Source organism: Miniopterus natalensis, chromosome 16 (genome assembly GCF_054644295.1).
Source record: "Miniopterus natalensis isolate mMinNat1 chromosome 16, mMinNat1.hap1, whole genome shotgun sequence".
Taxonomy (NCBI): Eukaryota; Metazoa; Chordata; class Mammalia; order Chiroptera; family Miniopteridae; genus Miniopterus; species Miniopterus natalensis.
In genome coordinates this window covers 25,204,811-25,224,889 of record NC_142096.1, presented here as the reverse complement: position 1 = coordinate 25,224,889, position 20,079 = coordinate 25,204,811, and the positions used below count along the sequence as shown (strand labels likewise).

Sequence of the window (20,079 nt, the reverse complement as noted above, 5' to 3'; positions counted from 1 at the left end):
TCAGGTTCACTTTAGTATCATGCTCTCACCCTACCAAATGGTTACATGGACGTAAGTCTGTTGTCACTAATTTAGGTCCTGGTTTCAGGGCAAACTTGGACATGGCATAAGACAGTGAAAGCAAATACTTAGATTTGAAATGTTGAAAAGGTGTGCCTATCAAATTTAATACTATTTTTATATGAAACTAAGTGAACACAAGGAAAGGTCAGAGGTGAAAGTTCCCGTTCCTTTTCCCCACCACCTGTGTGAAGTATTTCTCTCTACCTAGACCTGTGCTTGTGTGTGTTTCCCCCTACCTCTGTTCATAATGCTTTCTAATACATGTTCCTGGTTGCCCCTAGAGGAATGTTTCATTAAAATATATATATAATCACATGACTCCCTTGCTTATATCTTTCCACAATTTTCCACTGACAGCAGGAGAAAATCCAAGTCATTTATTGTGAAACACAAGGCTCTTCATTATCTGACAATTTGTCCACCTAGTCACTTTCTATCATCTGCCTCCTGCCTTGTGAACTCCTGCCAAGTGTGAATACTTCCCTCTTCTCTTCATCTAAAAGGTGACTTCCTTGCCCTGGCTGGGTGGCTCAGTTGGCTGGAGCATCATCCTGTACACCACAGGGTCGTGGGTTTGGTTCCCAGTCAGGGCATATACCTAGGTTGTGGGTTTGATCCCTGGTCCAGGTTCCTACGGAAGGCAACCCATTGATGTTTCTCTCTCACATCAATGTTTTTCTCTCTCTCTCTCTCACTTCTTCTTAAAATCAATAAACATGTCCTAGGGTAAAGATAAAAAAATAAAATAAAAGGTAACTTTCTTCTTAGCGCCTGTTTGGTTTTTAGGGACTCTGTTCCATCATCACCCCCATGAATCCCTCTTCACACTCACCCTCTTCCATTCTCGTGGAGCCCCCTCCATAGGTCTCTGCAGCATCTCGCTCTTGCATCACAGCATCGATCACTAGGTGTATTTTAACTGTTTACCAAACTATGTCTTAATTCTGAAGTTCCTGGCTATGTGTTTGATACCTAAATCTTGTTGGGGTTTAACATTTTAAGCTGAGATGTTTGGAGACATGTATGAATAAGAACAAATCCAGGTGATCTTTGCATGTACCTGATTCTGCTGTATTAAAACAGGTACTTACGACGGCTAAAGAATAACAATTATTTGCTATATGACTAATGTTGCTATTTCTCAGGCCTCCCTTAGTATTCCTTCTATCTATATTTTGAAGCTCTCCCTAAGTAGTTTTAATTTACAAAACTAAATTTCCTATCCTATCTTCATCTACTTACACACATGCCTTATAATTTACAGCTATATCAAAAACAACACCACACTTTAAAACTTGTTTTAACACGAAAGTACTTCTCATCCAGAGACCGAAAGGTAATTACTTTTCCTGTATTCCTTTTCTAGGTTGGGGACACCAACATTCAATCAGGCCTGACATATGGTAATCACTTTAGACCTTCCTCCATCGCCCTGGCCTCCCTAGTATAATTGTCATCTCTCATCTGGATTCTTGCAATGAGTTACCTCTGGTCTCCAAAACATAACTCCCTTTAATCAAATCATTCCCACAACCATCAGAAAAACTTCAATAACACAAATCTGATGTTTTCTTGTTTAGCACTCTACTACTTTTAACCCAGCACTTAGTGTTCACTCTTACTGGTGTATCTTCTCCCCCACACAATCTTCTCACAAGAAAACCCATCTTCATCAGTCAAAACTGTTAATCTCTGACTTCAGTGAAGCCTTCCCTGATTCTTCCACTAACAAAATCAATCAGGCCCTCCCCTGAATCACAGCTTACCTTGTACGTACATTTGATATTGTAGATATCACATAGGTTTAGATCTATACTTTTTTTCTTTTTTCTCTATTGTTATATTTGGAGAGGGACTGCATTTCCTTTGGCTTTGTATTTCCAGGACCTAGCACAGGGCATGGCATCATCAATGACCTCGACAGCAATGGGAAATACAATCGTAAACTTCTATTGGCATTGGCATTTAGAGATTATCATAAAGATAATTAGCCTATTTTTATGTTTAACAAAAAACATAAAACATTTTTTGCTTGAAGACTGACATTTTTTTCCTGTGTTTGTCTCACATTTCACTCTCTGTGTCTTTCTTCTGTACCCACCCTTGCCCTACCACCATATTCTTAACAACTATGCAATTTTTTCAAATAATTAAATTCTACAAGTTATTACTTTCTGTGAGAGAAAAAAAGAAACTACATGGTTAGAAATTTCCTGTTTGGTGAGAACATTGTAGTGTGTTGTAAGAAAGTTACATTTTATTATTTTTTAGAAAAATAGCAACATACGTTATCTTTCCAAAAAATTTTTAAGTGGCAAATAAATTTTTTTATTGTTATATTTCAGCTTAGTCATCAAATTAGACTCAAAGTCAAAAATGAAGAATAATTAGTTTCTAATTTTACTCTTAAGTTAGGTGCCTACATCATCTATGTTTGCTTGAATAATGGACTACTTCATTTTGTTCTTGGTTGACTCAGAATGAAAACACTGAGGGCTCACGAATAATTTTCATCTATTCTCCTATAATCTTCATCCAAAAAAATGTCAGAACTCAGGAACGAGGACCAGTAGATGAGAACCAGCTTCATAAAGAAGCACCTACTGAACCATGGGTCTTCTTGTCGTATTTTAAGTGAACAATTGCCACTTATTCTTTTTCCAGTTACACAAACATTTTATTCAAGTGGCCAAAACCTGAGGCAGAGAACACTCTGAGATATTTCATTACTAACTCACATCTGTTGTTAGTTGATAGCCTCTCATCTCTGACTGCCAAGGGCCATGCCACTCATTCTGACATTGATGCTACGAGCACCTGGCCGGGGAAAGACACAAGAGCACCTGGCCGTCACTCAAGTCCATTAGAATAAAGAGGACAAAGGAAAACATCGCCATCATTACAGATTGAATAGTAAAGACCATACTGAAAGTCACAGTATTCCTGGAATAAGAATCCCTCTCAGTCACTCTTTGGGAATTTTTTTCCTTATTGGTGTAGGAAGCTGATTTGATAAAGTCACACTTTTTATTACAGGCTGTCCTGGAGCCAAGACAGTCTGTGAGGAAACCAAAGCACACTGGTAGCCCACATGCAAGGTGGGGGGAGTTCTATTTACTTCCAAGATCTGGGTGGGCACACGGTAGATAAGTACTAACTAAATATAAAAAGAGTTTTGTCTTAGCGAGTCACTTAATTCCTAGGATTAGCAACCTCATGGTTGGTCTGATAGAAACTTGAATCTGGTATCTTTACAAGTAATCTGTAAGTAGTTTATTTTAAAAATAGAAACATTTTGGTTAAGCTTTTGGGGATCAAGCTCAGAATCAGCTTGCAAAGGATCGGCTAATTAGGCAATTTACAAGAAAATGATGCCCCCCACAGAGATGGTTAATGGATTTTTCAGTGTAAAATTATTTTCCTTGAACTAAGTGCTAAGTAAGATACCAAATATAAATGGGTAATGAATTAATTACAAAACACAGAAGCTAACAAACTTTATTTTACCCTGCAGGAAAAAAAATGTAGCCTGAACTACTGTTCAGTTAGTATGTACAGAGAGCAAGAATTTTTCCCTGGTTCTATTAATATACTGAAATTAAAAAAAAGACACATTTTGTCTGTTGATGTGAATGACGTAGGTTATACGTATGGTAAAAATGGTCATTAAGTAGAATCAAAAGTAAGTTAAAAAAACTTAGGTTTAGGGAAATTCATTGTAAGCATTCTTACTTCTTATTTTATGATGAATCAAATACAGCTTGTGGAAGATTGACTAAGAATGAAGAAAATGTAAAGGGAGTATATGGCTACAGAACTGAAGTCGGTGTTAGCTGTAAGAGGGAAGTGCAATTGCCCTTTAAATGTCATCTGTGGACAGCATCTCTCTTACCTACAACCTGCATTACTATAAATGCTTCTAAATCCTTAAGAACTGTGTGGCCCTCTAACAGAAACTCAAAGTGCCATGGGGCTGACATAACTGGGAGGAACAGGTAGATCTGACTTGCCCCATGGGTGGTCACGGTCATGGTCTGATCTGCGTGGTCCTCATCTTCAGCAGGCTTCTGAGGTGTGGTCTGTTCTTGGTCACTTCCACCACCTGCTCCTGCTCCCAGGTCCTCGGGTTCTCACTGAGGCTGGCTATGCCCCCCAACTTACCCGTTACAGCACAGTCTGTGAAACAAGTTCACAGTCTGCCCTTTAGGCTCACAGGGTTTTCACTGTTAGTAATTATCAAAACACTAATCAGGAGAATTACAGAACACCTCCTCTTAAAGTTACCACTAGTTTTAACATCTTTTTCTTGCTTAAAATGCCTATGTACAAAATCAAACGAGGAAATACATAAAGTAGAAAAATGAAAAATCCCTCCTACCTTAATTATGCTCCCCTAAGTTAACCATGGATAGTAGTTTGGTTTTAATACATAAAGATAGGGATAGATACCTATATATTTATAGCTCATATAAATTTATACAATTTTGACCAATTTTTTTTTTTTAAATTAGATGACATACATAATGTTTGCTACCTGTTTTTGAAAGCAAATTATTTTTATGTATTTCCCTATATATTTCTTTTCTATTTTTTATTAGTATTTGGATTTCCTTGAAATTAAATAATTTAAATTTCCACCAATATGGCTAACTAAATGTCACAAAAGGCTTTCTGTCATTCCAAATACAGAAATGCTAGATAAAGTTAAAAAAATAAAATAACTTCCAATGAGTTCTAAAAGAAATGAAGTATTCATGTAATAGAAATAAAGAAGAGCAAATCTAGAACAGAAAATGTAAATTAAAATCTACAGGGGTCTAGGGTTGGCCAGGCCTTTGGGATAGAGGGAGGAATTTATGAAGCAAAGAGATGAGGCCTTCCATTCATGTAAATTGGGGAGGTGAAATTAAGTCTTCTGAATAAAGCTGGGAACTCTAACGAGCTGTAAGTTACATTAATCTGGGATCAGACACTGGGATCAGAAAAATTCTTCCATTCAGCCATAGCAGTGGCAAGGAAGCTTGTGATCACTGGTGACTCTTGTTGGAAGAGACATCATTAGGAATGGAAACACAGGCTTATGCTACATGATGACATAAAGTCCTAATTTACATTGTGCAAGTGATGAGGAAACCCTAAGCTGAGAAAGTGAAAATTCAACTGACAAACCCTCCTACAGCCCTAAAAGAGGCCAATGAAAACCCACCTTGTATGAGTGCTCCTACAGCCCTGGGTCACAATTAAAAATTATAAACCACATTAAAAAAAATTACCCCAAAAATGCATAAGCCAGTAAAAACAAGAGAAGAATTAACACCCCAAGAACTGGAGATGATAGATTCAGTTCCAAGACTAAATACAAGTTTATTTAAAATTTTAAAGAGAGAACATGCATTCAGGAATTATAAGGGAAAATGGTTAATATACAGGAAAACAAGAACAGATTTGAATTAAAAAATAAAATTACTAGATATGAAAAATATAATAACTAAAACTATCAAAGGAATGGTAACAATAAATCAAACAAAGAGAATGGGGCAAAATATCTAAAGATATCATCCATAATACAACAGATAAATAAGGATATGGAAAATATGATAATTCAATTTTATTAGTTATTAGAGAAATGAAAACTTTTGAAGAGCTCTTTCATAATCAAATTGACAAAGACTTTTTTAGGTTGAATAACATGATTTTTAAATGTACACATGATTTAATATATGTATTGGTTACCACAATAAAATAATTAATACAGCCATCACTTCACATAGTAAAAGGGTTTTGTTTGTTTCTTTTTTAAAACTTTATTTTTATTATTGACAGTATTACAAATGTCCCTACCCGCCCGCTTTCCTCTGGCCATCACCTCATCGTTGTCTGTGTCTACAGGTTATGCATGTAAGTTCTTTGGCTAATCTCTTCACCTTCTTTCATCCAATTCTCCCCCTGCCTGCTCCCCACTGACAGCTGTGAATCTGTTCCATGTATCCGTGCCTATGGTTCTATTTTGTTTGTAAGTTTATTTTGTTCATTAGAGTCCACATATAAGTCAAATCATGTGGTATTTGTCTTTCTCTGACTGGCTTATTTCACTTAGCATAATTTTCAGGTCCATCCATGCTGTTGCAAAAGGTAAGAGTTCCTCCTTTTTTAGAGCTGCATAGTATTCCATTGTGTAAATGTACCATAGCTTTTTTATTCGCTCATTTACTGGTGGGCACTTGAACTTTTTCCAGATCTTGGCTATTGAAAATAACGCTTCTATGAACATAGGGGTGCATAATTCTTTCTGAATGGTGTTTCAAGATTCTTAGGATATATTCCCAAAAGTGGGATCACTGGGTCAAAAGGCAGTTCCATTTTGAATTTCTGTGAAAGCTATACACTGCTTTCCACTGGCTGCACCAGTCTGCATTCCCACCAATAGTGCACTAGGGTGCCCTTTTCTCCACACCCTCATCAGCACTTATTGTTTGTTGATTTGTTGATGGTAGCTATTCTAGCAGATGTGAGGTGACATCTCATTGTGGTTTTAATTTGCATCTCTCTGATGATTAGTGACCAACGTTGAGCATTTTTTCATATGTTTATTGGCCATCTACATGTCCTCTTTGGAGAAGTGTCTATTCAGGTCCTTTGCCCATTTTAAATTGGATTTTTTGTCTTCCTGGTGTTGAGTTGTATAAGTTCTTTATATATTTTGGAAATTAACCCCTTCACAAATGTACCATTGGTGAATATGTTCTCCCAAACATTGAGTTTCCTTTTCATTTTGTTAATGGTTTCTTTGCTGTGCAGAAGCTTTTTAGTTTGATGTATACAGTAAAAGGTTTTTTGAAATATAATATCATGTATAGTTGAAGTTGCAGGAAAACAGAAAAACTTATTAACTGCTGGTAGGACGGTAAGTAGATGCAATCATTTTGGAGCTCAGTAAGTCAATTTGGACCATATCTGAAGATGTTTATACCATGTAGCATGAATTGCAATTTCACTCCTAAGCACATACCCTACAGAAATATGTGTATTTAAGTAGGACACTTTTTCAGTAAACAGGTAATCTTTTACAATACAGGGTATTTAACATGCTGCTCCTGCCCACTAAATGCCAATAGTGCCCACAGATATTATGACAAGTAAAAATGCCTTCACACATTCACAAATGCACATGGCTGGTGCAGCACTCGCACTGGTTGAGAACGATTACCCAGACCCTAGAGAAACTAACACATGTATACAAAAAACAAATGAGATATTTAATAAAGTCCAAATAGTTGCATACAAGTGCCACTCTTATGTGGGTACCCAAAAGAAACTCCAGCACAGCTGCCCAAGGAAACAGGACAGGGGTAATAGCTTAAATCTGGAAACTGATGAATAGAGAAATGGATAAACAAATTTTGGAGTATTTATACAGAAATGAAAAATGGGACATTATTATGGATACTATGAACATTAAAAGGATAACAGAGCAATAACATAAACAACTATGCAGACAAATGCGATAACCCACATGAAATGGACCAATTCCCTAAAAATCAGAAATTTCTAAAACTCACATAAGAAGAAATAGGAGAAAGGCAATAAGAATAGGCCGATATCTTTTAAATAAATTGAATCAATAGTTAATATGCTTCCAAAAAAAAGAAGCATCAGGCCCAAATGTGAATTTGTGAATTCCACCAAATATTTAAGAAAGAAATTATACCAATTTTCTACTACCTCTTCTAAAAGGTAGAATTAAAGGAAATACTTCTTATCTCATTCCTTGAGGCCAGTGTTACTCTAATACCAAACACAGACAAAAGCAATTCAAGAAAACTACAAACAGATACCTCTCATGAACATTGAGGCAAAAATTCTCAACAAAATATTAGCATATCTAATCCAAAAATGTATAAAAATAATTATAAACCATGACAAGATAAGATTTTATCCCACGTATGCAAGGCTGGCTCAACATTCAAAAATCAATTAACGGTAGATCCAAGAAGGCGGCAGACTGACTGGAAGCTACACCGACATGCTCCCGGGACTAATCTGGATTTACAACTAAAACATAGAAAAAACATCCTGAAAACCAACTGAAGACGAGCTGGAGAGCACCCTCATAACCAAAGAGGAAAAGTGGAGACTGCAAAGAGACTGGTAGGAAGTGTGGACTCGAGAGGGCTGGCTGGGCTCCCACAGACAGCAGCTGAATGTCCAGAGGGATAGCTAAGCTGTGGGGGTTCCCACTGACGACTCTGGGGCCTAAACCCCAGCCTGGGCTTCCCAACCAAGAGCACCAGAACTGAGAAAGGCATGGAAAAAGTTTTTCCATGCAAATGGAAATGAAAAAAAAAGCTAGGGTAGCGATACTCATATCAGACAAAATAGACTTCAAAATGAAGGACATAACGAGAGACAAGAAAGGTCATTACATAATACTAAAGGGATCAATCCAGCAAGAGGATACAACCCTGATAAACATATATGCACCCAATATAGAAGCACCTAAATTTATTAAAAAAATTCTAGAGGACTTTAAGGGAGAGATCTACAGCAATACAGTCATACTCACAGACTTTAACACCCCATTGACATCACTGGACAGATCTTCCAGACAAAAAATCAACAAGGAAACAGTAACTCTAAATGACACACTAGATCAGATGGATTTAATCAGTATTTACAGAACATTCTACCCCAAAGCTGCAGAATATACATTCTTCTCAAGTGCACACGGGACACTCTCAAAGATAGACCACATGTTAGGACACAAAACAAGTTTCTATAAGTTCAAGAAGATTGAAATCATATCAAGCATCTTCTCGGATCACGATGGCATGAAACTAGAAATCAACTACAATAAAAACACTAAAAGACATTTAAACACATGGAGACTGAAAAGCATGTTTTTAAACAATGAATGGGTTACCAAAGAGATTAAGAAAGAAATAAAAAACTTCCTGGAAACAAATGAAAATGAACACACAACAACTCCAAATCTATGGGGCACAATGAAAGCAGTCCTGAGAGGGAAGTGTATAGCACTACAAGCCTACGTAAAAAAAACAAGAAAAACTTCTAATACTCTCTGACCCTACTACTCAAAAACTTAGAAAGAGAAAAACAAGAAAAGCCCAGAGCAAGTAGAAGGAAAGAAATGATAAAGATTAGAGCAGAAATAAATGACATAGATACTAAAAAAAAACACAATACAGAAGATCAATGAAATCAAGAGCTGTTTCTTTGAAAAGATAAACAAGACTGATGAACCTTTAGCCAGACTCATCAAGAAACAAAGAGAGAGGACCCAAATAAACAAAATCAGAGACAAAAGAGGTGAAATAACAACTGACCCAACAGAAATACAAAGGATTGTAAGAAAATACTATGAACAACTATATACCACCAAGCTGGACAAACTGGATGAAATGGATGAATTCCTAGAAAAATACAACCTTTCAAAACTCAATCGGGAAGAGTCAGAAAGTCTAAATAAGCTGATAACTGCTGATGAAGTTGAAGCAGTAATCAAAGGGCTCCCAACACACAAAAGCCCTGGCACGGATGGCTTCACAGGGGAGTTTTACCAAACATTCAAAGAAGAATTAACACCTATCCTCCTCAAACTATTTCAAAAAATTCCAAGAGGAAGGAACACTTCCAAACTCTTTTTAGGAGGCCAGCATTAGCCTAATTCTAAAACCAGATAAAGACACTACAAAGAAAGAGAATTACAGACCAATATCCCTGATGAACATAGACACTAAAATCCTCAACAAAATATTAGCAAATTGGATCCAGCAATATATTAAAAAGATCATACACCATGACCAAGTGGGATTTATTCCAGGGATGCAAGGCTGGTACAATATTCACAAATCAATAAATGTGATACACCACATAAACAAACTGAAAGATAAAAATCACATGATCATATCAATAGATGCAGAAAAAGCATTCATTAAAATTCAACACCCTTTTTTTAAAAAATATATCTTTATTGATTTCAGAGAGAGGAAAGGAGAGGGAGAGAGAGAGATAGAAACATCAATGATGAAAAAGTCATTGATCAAGCCCGCAACCAGGCATGTGCCTTGACCGGGAATCGAACCCTGATCGCCTGTATCCTAGGTCGATGCTCAACCACTGAGCCACGCCCGGCCAGGCTCAACACCCATTTTTGATAAAAACTCTCAGCAAAGTGGGAGTAGAAGGATCATACCTCAACATAATAAAGGCCATATATGACAAACCTATAGCCAACATCACACTCAATGGGCAAAAACTAAAACCATTTCCCCTAAGAACAGGAACAAGACAGGGGTGTCCACTTTCACCATTCTTATTCAACATAGTACTGGAAGTCTTAGCCACAGCAATTAGACAAGAAGAAAACATAAAAGGCATCCAAATTGAAAAGAAGGAAACAAAACTGTCATTATTTGCATATGGCATGATATTGTACATAGAGAATCCTAAAGACTCCACCAGAAAACTACTAGATTTAATAAATGAATTCAGCAAGGTAGCAGGATATAAAATTAACACCCAGAAATCGATTTTTAGAGCAGTGAAACTACTGGTGGACACATGTCACTATACAGTTTTCATAACCAATAGAATGCAATTGAATATACAAAACCCAAACAAACACAGGTATAAAAATATGAACTTTGCATGATAATATTGTGTCAATGTAGGTTCATTTATTATAATAAATGTATTACTCTGGGCAGGCTGTTGCTCACTGGGGAGGCTGTGCATATGTGGGAGATAGTGGTATGTGGGAAATCCCCATGCCTTCAGCTCAATTTGCTATGAACCTAAAAATGCTCTAAAACCTAGTCGATTTTTTTTTATTAAAAAATGGAAAAAGGAATAATACAACTACAATATTAATAAATTTTATAAACATTATGCTAAGTAAAAGAAGCCCTTCACAGAAGACTGTACATAGTGTATGATTTCATTTATGTAATGCTCAGAATACACAAATCCATAAGACAGAAAATAGATTAATGACTGCCTAGAGGACATGGAGTAACTGCTAATTGGGGTTTTTTGGGGGGGGGGGGTGATGAAAATGTCCCAAACTTAGATTGTGAGGTGGTTGCAGAACTCTGTGAACATAGTAAAAGCCATTGAACGGTGCACTTTTAATGGATGCACTTTGTCATGTGCGTGTACCTCAGTAAAGATGTTTAAACAAAGAATATAAGAAGATTCACATTATAGTGCTGCACATTTCCAGTTGATAATAAGGACATTTTCAGGGTAAATTACTACATCTTTAGCTCTTTATATCACAAGCAAATCAGTGGGAAAGGAAATTTCAGTATATCAGATAAAAGATAGTGTGACCACATTGGGAATTCAAAACTAGGGAATTTATCATCAAAGATCAAACTCTGCTTTCTGAAGTGCAACTATGAAATTAAAATGACAATTTCTGTTTCTGTTCAGGATTATTCAAACACGATGCTTACAATAGGCACAGACTTTAGAAAACTTATCAGAGGTCACAGTTGAGACATGTCCACAGCAAATGCCTATATTACTGTCTTAAATTACCTTTCATACTTCATCTGTGTTTCTATAAAACTTAATCATTTTATTTTAGGAACAAAAACAAATGTCAAATTTAATTTTGACTCCTTGAATATTCTCATGATGTAACATTATGCAGCCATGATTTTTATATATAAAATTCTCTATTTTATTTCTTCAAATTCAAATCTACAAGGAAATGCACAGATAGTAAGAGTACAATGTAATGAGTTTTGATAAATATATACATCCATGTAATGAATACTTCAGTGAAAATATAAAACATTTCTATCACCACAGAAAGTTTCTTCATAGCAATCCCCCACCCCCCCACACACACTATGTTCTGATTTCTATCACCATAGATTAGTTTTGTCTGTTCTTAAATTTCTTATGATTAAATTAGTGTAGTATGTAGTCATTTGTTTCTGGTTTCTTTTGTTCAATATAATGTTTATAAGTGTCTTAGTTGGCTTAGGTTGCAGTAACAAAATATCTTAGACTGGATGGCTTAAATAACGGAAATTTATTTTCTCAGTCATGGAAGCTGAAAAATCCAAGATCAAGGTGTCAGTAGGGTCAATGTCTGGTGAGAGTTCTTTCCTTGGGTTGCAGATGGCCACCTTCTCACTGTATCCTCACATGGCCCTTCCCCAGTATGTGCACAAAGAGGGAGAGGGAGAGGGTGCTCTTTCTCTTCTTATAAGGCCACCAGTCCTATCGGAACCTACCCTGATGACCTCATGAACCCTGATAATTATCCCTGAAAGTCCTCTCTCCAAATACTATCAAAATTAGGAGCTGCGGCATCAACATATGAATTGATAGGGAGAGGGGCAGGTGGACAATTCAGTCCATAACAGTGAGATTCATCCAGATTGTCACAGGTATCAGTGCTTAAATCATTTTTATTATTTAACAGTATTCCATTGTGTAAATATATCACAATTTATTTATAAGTTCTCCTAGTGATTATAATTTTGATTGTTTTAAAGTGTATAATATTAATGAAGTCCAGTTTGTCAAATTTTTCTTTTATCCTTAGTGGGGGTTTTTTGTTATCTCTAGGAAATCATTGCCTGCCTCAAGGTTATGCCTATAATTCATTTAAAAATAATTTTTGTTATGGTATGATTTCTTTACATTTATCTCATTGTTCCAGCGCCAATGCTTGAAAATATTTTCTTTTTATATCAAATTGCCTGATGCCTTTGTTGAAAACTAATTGACCAGTTCTGTTTCTAAACTTTTAACTATATCACTGATCTGTGTGTCAAGTTTTGCGTCAATACCACATTGTCTTGATTATTGTAGCCTATTGATAAGTCCTGAAATCAGATACTTAAATTCCAGAGATACACCCCCTTTCCCAGAGGATTTTGGCAATTTTAGGTCATTATTTCCATATAAATTTTAGAATTAGCTCATTGATTTCCTTTTATTTTTAAGCCTATTAGAAATGTGGTTGAGACTGTATTGGATTATAGAGATTTAATTTAATAATATTTTGTTGAGAACATATGTATCTATGTCCATAAGGGACATGTTAGTCTCAAAACCATCTGAGAGGTTTTCTCTCTTCTTCATTTCCTGAGTTTGTCGCATTTAACATTATTTCTTCCCTAAATATTTGAGAATTCATCAATTAAACTATGTGAACCTGAAGTTGTCTTTTGGGGAGGGATTTTATTTACAAGTTCAATTTAACAAACATAGAATGATTCAGATGTCCTATTTCTCCTTGTTTTATTTCTGGTGTGATGTGCTTTGCTAGATTTTTTTCCCATTATATCTAAGTTATCAAATATGTTGACAAAAGTTATTTTTAACATATATTTTTAAATTATCCTTTGTGTCTGTAAGGCCTATAGTGAAGTCTGGCCCTGTCTTTCCTTTCTAATACTGGTAATTTGTATTTCTCTACCTTTTTCTTTGTCAATATTACTTGAACTGTGTCTGTCAGTTTCAGCATTGCTAATATTCTCTGTTAGCTTTTTAGTTCATTGATTCCTCTTTTTAACTGTATTATTTCCTTCTTTCAACTTACTTGGATTCAATTTGCATTTACTTTCTGTAATGCCGTGTTCTTTACATTGAATATCTACTTTTAATAATCAAACAAAAACATTATTTTAGAAGAAACTTGACTCCCAAAAGATTTGATATTAAAAGCCCCTAAAATAAGCCTATGTTGACTTATAAGTGCTAATAGTTCTCCTGAAAATAATCACTCTTTCTTCAAATTTCTAAAATTTCTTGCTTACCAGGAAGGTAACAAACTGTGAAATCATGTTGATAGTGTGCATATTTGAACACTCAGAGAAGGAGGGAACTAAGAAGGCTAAGATCCTGAAACCATCATAAGACCAGTAATATCTCATATTACTTTTCTCACTTTATTTTAAAACAGAAGTAGGTTTACAGCTGTAATACAAATAAATAATACAATAATTAATAAATAATAACAGAAGAAGAAATTGTGTTTTGAGTACTCACAACTGTAAATCTATATTTGCCCACCCCTGTATATCACTTGGCTTCACAGGAGGAAATAATTATTACTTAGAATATGAAATAAATACATCTGTGTGAGAATCTAGTTTTTCTATTACACTGTCAGTGAACATTTAAAAATATATGTGCAGATTTTCTATAATGTTTAAGTGTGGTCATTAATTACCAGTGTAACTACTAAAATTTCTGAGATTATCTTATATTTAAAAATGAGGTCGCTTAGAAGGAGGTGATTTGGAAGATAATTTGTTCAGTATGTCCTAGATTTAGAGCACTTATTCAGTGGTGCTCACAATTGTTTTATTTTGTCATCCCATGAATTTAGATATTTTAATTTCTAATATGTACTAATTCCATACTAAGTTATTTTGGTACTATGCTGACTAAATTTTTAAGCAGTATTTAAAGCAATCTTACAGACAATTTAAAGTATCTATAGATTTAATTTTGGAAGTCCTCTTACGTTCTAACAGAATCTTTTCTACTAAGAATCTTCATTCTAAAGTGACAACTTTTCTGTTGTCCTGATATTCCCGATGATCAATACTCAAAGGAAACAGTGCACGTATATTCCCATGTGCCTCAGTCTATTTCACACATTCTAGATCATTAAAACAGAGGTACAGCAATAGGTAGGTAGGTAGATTATTGTTTTACATTTAAGCCTGTTTCCCTTTCTCTCTCTCTCCTCCACATACTCAACATAATAGAGTGACAGCACCCACTTCTCTTTAGGTGAATTTCATGTTATTTTTCAAAAATGGGTGCTTTCTATTATAAGAAGTCTCCAATTTAAAAACAACAACAACAACAACAAAAACAGAGAGTGGATGTTTACTTTCAAAATGCAAAAGAATTTGTCAAAAGATCATTTTAATGTAACGAGTCCCTCTAATAATTTTTATATTTTACAGAATTTGGTAAGATACTGAGGTTTTAGAAACTCAATTATTGTATTTTGCAAAGAATACCAGTATAATTATACTTGTTCTTAATTATCAAATTTAAAACAAATAAAATAGATATGCAATTGCCTTGTATGTTTTGGTAATATAACTTTAGTTTTAATCTTTATATGACTATGACCTAAGACTAGAAAGTAGAAAACATGGCTAATCCTGTTTTTTTTCTTTTTCAGCACCTCTGGAATATGATTTTTAGATATTAGCCTCATCAATTCTGAGAAAGCATTAAAAAAAACCTTTTAAAAGTAATATCCCATACTAAAATGTGTAAAAGTAGTTCTGTCTCTCAAATAATTCTGATGATATTTTTAAATGAGTATAAACCATATAGAGAATAATCGAACATGTCATTGCAATTAGCATTTCACCAAAAATAAGAGGGAAAAATGCATGGAATATAATGAAAATGGGCTCAGATTTACAAGGTGAAATCTTTGAAACTAATGAAGTCCCTCAAATTTTCTGTAAAAATTAATGAAATAAAATATATAAAGATTTTTATATCTTGTATCACTGTAACTTGTCTTACACTTAAAAAATATTTATTTTAATAACTTAAAAAACATAAAGATTCTTCATTATGTTTTATTCATTGTGGTCATTAGTTTCTAGCACAATTACTAAAATAGCTGAGAATATCTTATATTTGAAATTGAGAGTTACTTAATTTAAGGTGACATGCAGATATTTTATTCAATATCTTCTATAATCCAAGAACCAATTTCAGAGGTGTTTAAAATTAGTATATCTTACATTCCACAAATTTTGATATTTTATTTTATGATATATATTAATTCCATATTGTTACTTTTATCCTATGAATTTATAAGTAGTGTTTAAAGCAATCCTACAGAAAATATTTAATCTATATAAAAAAATTATAGATGCTATACTATAACGCTTTCACATACCCAATATGTTTAGAAAAGAAACCCACAAAAGTGTAACTAAACAATTATAGAGAATTAAATATTAGTAAATGCTAACAATGCTAAATCTCTTAATAAACAAAACAAGGATCAATAGTTTTATTAAATTTTACTACTTCAACCAAAAGGCTTTCTTTCTCTTCTAATCAACCAGTCTTACTAAGGAATAATTCTTTATATAGTAACATAAACTAGTGAATATGCCTTTTACTTATCTATCACTTTGAAAAGTTTACAGAGTGCTTCATATGCATAATAAATAACATTTTCAGCCGGTTAAATCTTGGTATAGATAATGACAATTTAAACCCTTAAAACACGTAAACTATAGCTAACCCATTCTACAAAGCATGGTAGATTCAATGATATTCTAAATACCGGATGTCCCTGTTTCATTTTACACCGATTCTATGTACTACAATTTGATTTCATGAAAATTTCGAGAACTTAGCATTTGTATTTTCTTCAAATAAGTACAATCACACATTTCTCTAGAAGCAGAGTTTCAAAAATATTGTCTTAAAATTCTATAATAATAGACAAAATACTGGAAATCTAATATTAAAAGGACTAGGAAGGTAGGTTTTTATAGTTTCTAAATAGATTTAGTATTGTACCAATGATCCCACTGAAATACAATGAAATATTAAGAGATATACATGGCTATTCAAGATGTCAGGTCTTCAAATAAATAATAGCTATTTATGCTATATCCATACTTGGTATATTATATCATGACTGAAAAAATTCCTAACTCTTGTACTAACTGAAATTATCATGTACTGTACATCTGATTGATTTCATATAAAAGATGAGCCATTACCTTAGTGAAAGACGTACATTGTAAGCAATAAATTTACATACACTAGTTAAGAAAACTCTGAGTTTATATTTTAAAGATGTATTTTTAAAATAATTAAACAATATTAATGGGTAGGAGTATTTGGGACTTAAAGTCAAACATATTTCATATCCAAATCATATTTTATTTAATAGACAAACTTTCTGAGCAAAACCATCTTTGGATAGAATTTTCTGCTATATCCCCTGTGTTCACTGAGACAACTAGGCAGCAGGGAGAGCTGCATATGTCATTATTTTACGGGAGAGACCAGTGGATGTGGAACACCCGTGTTATTGCAAGGAAGCCTCACACCCTAGAGTTCAGCATTAGATAGCACCAGCCATCTATGCTGAGGCATGTAGAATTACAAGGAAAAAGTCCAAATCCTTCCACTGTCTCCCATGATTAAATTTGCTCAAGCCACAGGATAAAATGTCTAAATGAGAAAGAAACAATTGAGGACCAGCTATTAGTTGCTCACATTAGGTTGTCTCCAAAACCCAATCCTCTGGTCTTCAGCTTGCGAGACCACAAACCTGAGAACAGAGCAGCTGAGGTCTAGCAGGTACCAGCACTGAGTGGACACCGGGGTCTCCTTATAGGGTCCCTTGAGATATCCCTGAAGTTCTGCGCTTTCCTCTACTCTGTGTACGTATTCCTGACTGTCAGGGATCCCAAAGTGACTCTGAGCATGCCTGGGTTTCTTCAAAAGATTCTTGTGGCAAGATACAGTTGCCTTCATGTGGACACAGCTGACCAGGAGCTGTCGTTTACGGGAAAGGAGAGGGAGGAGGGGGTATTGGCACAACCGACGGCAATTCATTGTTACTGACCGAAGCAGAGGAGCAATTACAAGCACTGCCCTGGGGCACAACCGCAAGAGTCCACTCCTCCGGGAGCAAACCTGCGAGGGTAACGACCGCACCCTGCCTGCTAAACGTACACCTACGTGTCCTTCAGGACTCACCTCAGAGGAATCCGTTTCTTTAGGAAACATGATCGCCGCCCCCTACTCCTGCATTAGGGGTTATCCCTGTATAAAGCTGTGAACTTAATCAGATTAGACCTGTAGCAAGCACTGCTGGAATGGGGTATTTGCTGGGAAAGTTCCAGCAAACAGAGATCGTGAGTATTTTATTTTTATGTCCCCAGGACCGAGCCCACTGCCTAGCACATAATAAGTGCTCAATAAATATTCGCTGAATGGAAATTGACTGAAAAAGGTCCCCCCACCACATGTGGTACATCTGCCACACTAATGATTTGGAGGTGGGGAAGAGGAGATTCCTTAAGAGGCACCCAGGCTTAATTGTTTGTTAAAAAGAAAGAGAGAGAGAGAGACCAATAGCTTGAGGTGAAAATACCATGATACAGTCCCCTCAATGCTGGAATGAATGCAATTATACCATCAGAAAACATCAGTGATCCTGCCATCACTGGTTAAATGACACCTCTGCGGACCGATGCATGGAGACCTACATCATTTATTATGATAGTGTTTTACTGTCATAAATAATTAAAACCAAGAAATCTGATTTAAGAAAAAAAATTTTAAATACCTGTATATTTCTAAGACTCCATATTTTATATGTTAACCTTATTTGAAGCTTTCAAATGACTAAAACTATTTATTCTCTTACTAGTATTTTGTTACAAAGTATTTAAAATTGGTCTAACTATTTAGAATAGAATAACATATCCCTGAAATAAAAACATTGTTTTATATGTGGATCGCTTTCTCCAGGAAAAAAAAAAGTTCATTCCTTCCTTTGGAAAAATGGTTTTCCAAAGGGAAATTCAATTTTTAAAAGTTGTTATGAAAAGATTTCTGATGACACAGAAACATACATTTACTTCATCAACAGATATAAAAGGATTTCCTACATATACAACATTAATAAGATTTTTATGAAAGGCCTGTAAAAAACTTGAAATCTCTACACACTTTCCTGTCATTTATGGAAGACAAAAAGCATTAGTTTACTCTCTGCCTCTTTAACCTATTTTTATGAAACACTCTTGAAATAACAGGGGGACATACGGGATAAGAACTGAAACATGTACTTTGGATACATTTTATAGACAAAAGATGTGATCAAGGCAACTTTAGTCAGAGAATAAAGTAAGCAGACTTGAATGTTTATCACAATTGCACATAAAGCCTGATTAAACAGTCAGAAGGCAAAGGGCTGCATGTACAGAGCGCAAAATACAGTCTCTTAATTCGCATGCTTAGGGGTGTCACCTTCGTTCTTAGATGCAACCGCATAAAAGCCGAATATAAGTAAACTATGTGTCATGCTCTGTCTTTCCCCTACGACCAAACTGTTCAAAACTTTCAAAGTCTCTGAATCACTACACATTTTTACAAAGCCAGAGAAAAAGAAAAAGAGAAATGATTAATTTTTAAAATTACCCAGCAATTCCATTGCTTCGTCTTCGTTATCAATGTCGTCTTCTGTTACAGACGCGGGAGGGCTGTGGATGGACTCAAAAGAATCCTGGGAGAGCATTGCTGCCAGCAGCTTCTTGTGTTGCTGTTGCTGTTGTTTTAACCCCTTAGTCTTGGGTTCCACCTTTAAGCTGAAGAAATATTTAAGGGTTAACTTTCAATGATGGTGGCATGATGCATGAGCTGTGGTGAGTAAAGAAAATCGACAAACATTTTACTCAAGTATTTTGCTATGCAAATGCATGGACTTTTAAGCAAAGTTTTCCCCAAGGACAATGAATATATAGGCCCTGTCTTCTTTCTTAGACATCCTTTGGTACCTCATTTCTCAAGTTTTTCATTTTAATAAAGTCCAGCTTATCAATTATTTTTTACATGGGTTGTGCTTTTGGTGTTGTATCTAAAAAGTCATAGCCATACCCAAGGTCATATAGGTTGTGTACTGTTATCTTCTAGGAGTTTTATAGTTTTGCATGTTACATTTAGGCCTACGATCCATTTAGAGTTAAGTTTTGTGAAGGGTGTAAGGTCTCTGTCTAGACTCTTTTTTTTACATGTGGATGTACAGTTGCTCCAGTACCATTTGTTGAAAAGGCTACCTTCGCTCCATTGGATTGCCTTGGTTCCTTTGTCCAAGGTTAGTTTACTGTGTTTATGGGCTATTTCTGGGATCTCTATTTTTAAGGCTTCTGTTCTTTAATTCCTTTGGCAGGCTGATTTTTGATTAATCAACATTTTTTATGCTTAAAATTTACATGTTAGAGGATTCCTAAA

The 20,079-nt window shown here is 35.1% G+C and overlaps 1 protein-coding gene across 5 annotated transcripts in view; it reads right to left on the bottom strand.

The window, feature by feature from the left end:
* The window catches only part of C16H8orf34 (chromosome 16 C8orf34 homolog), a 522,081-nt gene that overhangs the window by 436,779 nt on the left and 65,223 nt on the right, over positions 1–20,079 (bottom strand). For all 5 annotated transcript variants that reach the window (XR_015715789.1, XR_015715790.1, XR_015715791.1 and 2 more), the window contains exon 7: positions 19,270–19,436. Coding sequence is in view for 2 of the 5 variants with exons in the window: in XM_087825423.1 (XP_087681549.1) it covers positions 19,270–19,436 (167 nt within the window). In the remaining 3 variants the exon portion in view is untranslated. The remainder of the gene's footprint in view (positions 1–19,269; positions 19,437–20,079) is intronic.